Raw genomic sequence first — 6,020 nt, 5'->3', positions numbered from 1 at the left:
GAGGTTTGATCGTTTTGATGATATGGAATCAGACTCAATTTTAATCCGAGTCGCTCACCTGCTGTCTAATTTCTGATGCTGGCGGCTTGTTCTCACGGCTTATGGTTGAGCCTCGGTTGGGATAAAATAACACATTCTAGCTAAAAAAAGAATGGCACGCAAGGGTTTTGGCCAGATTCCCATGAGCATCAATAGGCCCGCGCTAAATTGCCATCGCCCTCCTACTAGAAACTGCGCTTTGGGTTCTGCAGGGGGATATTCCAGAAGACGTTACGTCTTTTGCAACTCGGGGACCTCTTGGCGCCTTTGAGACACCTCTGTGAGATCTTAGAAAAGTTTGTGACTCTCAATTTACTCTATGCCTTTTTCTTTTACAACGCCCCGCCTGTGGTCTTTTATGTTGTCATTTCCCATCACCTTGAAGGCTTAAACTGAGCATTACAGCCTCTGTGGTAGGTTTCCGGGATTGGAAAGTATTTCGAGTCTGCGACCCATATCAGGTGAGTGAGCGTGGAGATTTGCGGTTTCGGGGTCGGAATTCTTAGTTGACTTGCTGTATGAGTGTCAGCGGGACACGTGGAATGCGGCAATCACTCCTTGCCCTGGCAGTCGTTCTGTCAAATCATAGACCACAAAGCAAGTCAAATGAAGTCGTCTGAGCTTCGAGGGACCTTCTACCTGCAATACTTGGCATTCAAACGAAAGCGGAATCTATACCACCAGCATGTGGTACGCCTCTATCCCTTACTTGGACGGGGCGGCTCGCGAGGGCTAAATGTGACAAGTCGTCTACCCGTACAACTACGACGTTGTACTTGAGGGCTGGCATGCCGACACTGGGGCCGTGGCGAGCGTAGTCATGACAAGTCAGGACTTGGATGGAGGGCAATGAGCGTCCATTTTAACGCGATGGCTTAGCATGGAATGTGGCGCAGAAGATTCAGCGAACCACAACATCCCGCTCGATAAAGACTTGAAGCAGCTTTGCTAGACTATCACTGGGCGATCAGTTTGATGATAACTTGATAAATCACCACCAGCGAGCCCACAGCGTGCAAAATATCTTGAGGCTGTACGACAAGCATGTCCATGGTGTCGTCTATGCCTTACGTCCTGGGGTTGCTACGAGCTAAATCCCCAACACACGACGTGGAGAAACGAAGCTTGGATCTTGCTTGGGATGGCCGTGCCTGTGCTGCTCGGCCGAAGAGCTTATTCCGTCCTATAAGAATCGCCCGACTTTTGGCATGAGACAGATCCTACCGAGCCTTTCAGCTATCTTGGACAGATGTACATTAATGGTCTGGCAACACCTGTTTGCGGACCAGACCGTAGCGATTGGCCAACAGATGAGGGTTTGGATTGGGCGTGGATTTTGGCAAATAAATCGTAAAGACGCCCTAGTCCTTCCCCTCCCCGTCTCCAACACCTTGTTAATGCTTGATCTAATGAGGATGTTATAGAATAACCATCTAGTGACGAAAGAGTAGTCCTCACTTACATAGAGCACAGCCTAGGTTGGGAGGGAATTTATCATGGTGCCGTGTGATGGTGGAAGAAAACGGCTACAACTGCCTCGAACCAGGATGCATATATTCCATCTGCACTGGCTTCGCAGCGCATCCATAGCAGCTTACAGCTCGCCTATCGATTCCACTGGAGTCTGCCATGGCCCGGCTGCTTCACTGAGCGTCCAGCATCGTGTAGCGGGCGCAGGTATCCTCAGGTTGGATAGATCCAAGCTGGGCGTTCACGTAAAAGTTGCTTGGGGAAGGCCGGGAAAAAGACCTCGAGGTAAGCTGTTTCTCAAGTGGTAAAAGCTTGGTTACATTATTGCCCTTAAACGATGGCGTATTTCCCCCATGTTGAATGGCATGGTTCAGTGGGAAGCACACAAAAGAATGCGCTGAATCCGCAAGTGACAGTGGGCTTGGAGAGGCCATTCTTGATCTCAAGCTCAGCAGGCTGATGGATATGGGAGGGCGAGGGACGGCCTGACGTGTTAGCGTAGTGCAACCAGCCAATAAACCCGGGCAACTAGGTATCGTTTGCTAAGAAGGCATCCGTTGGGATACCCGCCGTGCCGGGACGCGGGGGCATAATGGAAGCTGGATGGGAAAGAAGTATGAAAAAGCCAATATTTTGTTTTGTGTTGAGGTCCCTGCACCACAGTTTGTCCCGCCCATTTGACATCCGTGGAGCTGCGGTAAACTCTGTTGTCCGATAATGGATCTTGACTGCACAGTGTCGAAACTCCTCAAAAATATATATTACTGTTTTTTTTATGCGGCAATTCAAAAGATCCACCTAAAATAAGATAAAAAACGGGCGCCAAGTAAGATACAAAGTATAAATTAAAATGCTCTTGCTTTCAAAAATGGGGTTGTTCTAACGCCACGGACCGACTAGTTTACGGCTATTAAAACATTTCTACAACGCAAATAATTAATAGAATTTCTTTTATAAATTCAAAATTCAAAATGTAATTCCCGTGTCAATAATTACGTACTTTTATATTGGTGTTATATTTATTATTTGTAACGTAAAGTTCGCATGGCAAATATGCTGTTACGATCAAGGTATCGGGTAACCTGTTCTTATAGTAAAATACAGTGGGTTAAAACAACTGAGCGTCTAATTGGGTAACTGGGGTTCTTAATAACTGGGGGGTAAAATTATAATCGTTCTCAAATAAATATTGAAGTTAATTAAAATTTAATTGCTGCTAAACAATCTTAAAATCGAATTTATTTATATAATAATAAACGTATTTTATATAAATTATATTCCAAATATAATTTTTTTTAATTTGTTTAATTTGTGATTTTTAATTGAAATTTTACAAATTATAAAAATCCATTCCCTTAACCGTGACGTAAAATTACGTAAAATTTCGTGGCCTTACTTTTAGGTAATTGTTATTTTGCCGGTCGGTATTTCTTTTGGGCGAATATCGTTAGGGGGGGGGGGGGGGTGTAACCCCACCTGGCCTTTTTGGTACCGGCCCAATTATCTGGTTGTAATATTAGGTTTTTTTTGTGGCCAAATTCCTTTGGCCTTAAATAATTTGTATTTCTTTAATTCTTATTTTTGGTTTCGTTCCTTTTTTGCTAATTTTTTTTTTACGCCATATTTAATCGCGTCGCTAAATTAAAATTTGGTCGCTCGTCGACGGAACGTCGCCACGTTTTTTTTGCGTTTTTTTTTTATTCCGTAAATATATTTTTTTATTTTTATTATAAATCGCGCGGTATAATACGTTGCGCTGTTTCGCCGCAAAACTTTTTTCGTTATATTAAATACTTTTGTATTAATCGGTTTGGTTGCGATATATTGGGGGTATTGAACGCCCAATTGCGTAATATCGGTCGGTAATATTCGAAATTGGATGCGGAAATCGAAATTTTGGAAAAAAATATTTTGGCGAAACAATAAAAAATTTAGGAAAAATAACGGAAATTATTTCGTTTGCGGAAATAAAAGAAATTGTGGTTTAAAAAAATAATACAAATTATATTTCGCGGAATTAATAATTTGGAAAAATTAAATTGGGTGGAATGTAAAAAGGCGGAATAAAAAAAACGTCGACAATTAACCAAAATTTTATTTAAAATATCCTTGGAATTGTTTTTTCCGAATTCCAATTTTGTTTGGGATTTAATTTTCCCGATAAATCTTTTAAATTTTTTGTTATTGGATAAAATAAATGTTTTTGCGCAATATTTGGTTAATAAATTATCCTGTTTATATATTTCGATTTGGTATATATTAATTGTTTTTCCACAAATTCGTTTGGTGGTATAATTTCGAATCCCGTTCGGTTTTTAATTTTTGGAAATGGTAAATAATATTTTTTTAAATCGCCCTTTTTTGGTTAATTTGTTCGCAAATCCAATTTTTAATAATATTGGCGGAGCGGTTCCTGGTAATTTTAAAGGTGGTTAAAGGGTTTCCAAATATTTTTTTTATATTTATAATTTTCCCATTTAATAAAGTATTTTGTTTTGTTATAATCTCGTTTATAATCGAATATTTGTTTAACGTTATAAATTTGTTTTGCGTCGATTTCGATCGTTTTTTATATATTAATACCGTATAATACCGGTTCCAATAATAATACGTAAAATATGGGGTAAACTTTTATAATATTTGGTAATAATAATTTGTAATTGGTATCGCTAATTTTTTTATTAATTTTAGAAGGTCCAAATTTTTTAAAATTAAATTTGTTATTAAGTCGTTATATTTTAATATTGCGTCCAATAAAATAAACGTTATTTTTTTTTAAAGGATAATTTTTTTATCCGATATTATTTGGCGTATTTTATTATTTTTTTTCGTACGAATTTTAATTTCTGCTGGAATTTTTTATATAATTGTCGTAATTCGCTCGTTTATTTATCGGTTTGCGGTACCGTAATTATAATTTTTGGTTTTCCGTACATTATAGGGTTGAATTTATAATTGGCGTAAAACGGGGTTATTTTGGTATTTTCGTTTTTTAAATTGTTATAAACAAATTATATTATGGGTAATAACCGTACCCAATTGTTTTATTTGTGGTTTATATAATATTTTAGGTATTATTCCAATATTTGGTTGGTTCGTTTTATTTATCCGTCCGTTTATAAATAAAATGCTGTGGATAATTTGTGGTTTATATTTAATTATTCTATTAGGGATTTCCAAAATTTTAATATAAAAAACTTGTTTCTATTTATAATAATATTTTTTGGAAATCCGTAATCATTAATAATTATTTGTAGGAATATATAGGCGATTTTTTCGGCGTTGCTGCTTTTTTTATATGGTAGGAAATAGGCGTATTTGGTAAATTTATCCACTATAACCAATATATTATTATATTTGGTTTTAGTAAATAATTCTTCCGAAAAAGGTAATTTAATAATAAAATCCATTGTAATAATTTACTATATTTTGCTGGGGGCTGGTAAAAGTTATAGGAATCCGTAAGGTCTGTGTTTTGCGGACTTGCTTTTGGTATAAAATTTGCAATTTTTAATGGTTTTTCGTACTTTTTATCGTATATTACGACCAGATAATTGGGCCGGTACCAGAGAGGCCAGGTGGGGTTACACCCCCCCTAACGACATTCGCCCAAAAGAAATACAGACCGGTAAAATAACAATTACCTAAAGGTAAAACCACGAAATCTTACGTAATTTTACATAACGGCCAAAGGAATAAATCTTTATAATTTGTAAAATTTCAATTGAAAATTACAAATTAAATATGTTAATAACAATGGTGCTAACAGGGGATATAGGGGTAAACCCTAGGTGCGGCGTGGTAAATAACCAGTGCTAAAAGCGCTGAATAATAGGTAGAAATGCACTATAATTTTGGTACTGATAAATAATTGGTTGGGGGAGATTTTGCTTTATTTCCCTTACATACTCTCCGACATCGAAGTGGGGGTCCGCACGCCAGAAAAGGTTCCGGTGCCGCGAATGAATTTCCGAAAAACTAATTTGTATGGGTTTTTGAAAAAACACCCTCATTTGCATACAAACCATCTCTGGGTTTGCATTTAAACGTTGACTTGGTGAAATTTTCAACCCGGTACAGGGTAGCTGACTCGCAGGTGCAGGGTGGGTATTAAACCCGGTACAGGGTAGCTAACCCCACTCGCTGACCTTTAAATTGCATTCCTGCATTAACAAAGTAACGGAATTCCACCATTCCCCACTCCACTTCGGCACTAAGTAAAATTGGCTATATACAAATAAAAGTGGGCTTATTACATGCAAAATAATGCATATAATTAACACCCCCTCTCTTTTGCTACTTAATCCAAAAATAAAGTCGGAAAAGAAAAGTACGTAAAATAAAACCCCCAAAACAAAAAAAACAAAAGAAATTCCCCCTTGTGTCCCAACCCAACTCGAACCCCCGGTGCGAACCCCCTGGATGAATAAGCCCTTTGTACCAAACCCCCGATTGACTGAACCCCAGATTGGACGAACCCCCGAATTGAAAAAGACCCCCAGAATTGTAAC

The 6,020-nt window shown here is 38.1% G+C and overlaps 1 protein-coding gene across 1 annotated transcript; it reads right to left on the bottom strand.

Moving 5' to 3' along the window:
- Positions 1-5,296: 5,296 nt before the first annotated feature.
- Positions 5,297-5,759, bottom strand: MGG_16695 (uncharacterized protein; the record flags this gene model as incomplete). Its single annotated transcript, XM_003711597.1, has 3 exons — positions 5,297-5,355; positions 5,419-5,487; positions 5,645-5,759. Coding segments are annotated over 3 exons (243 nt in total), but the record flags the coding sequence as incomplete, so codon positions are not given.
- Between the last annotated feature and the right edge of the window lie 261 nt (positions 5,760-6,020).

This window comes from Pyricularia oryzae, chromosome 3 (genome assembly GCF_000002495.2).
Source record: "Pyricularia oryzae 70-15 chromosome 3, whole genome shotgun sequence".
NCBI classification, from domain to species: domain Eukaryota; kingdom Fungi; phylum Ascomycota; class Sordariomycetes; order Magnaporthales; family Pyriculariaceae; genus Pyricularia; species Pyricularia oryzae.
The sequence above is the reverse complement of the archived record's forward strand: the minus strand, read 5'-3'. Positions and strand labels throughout refer to the sequence as shown.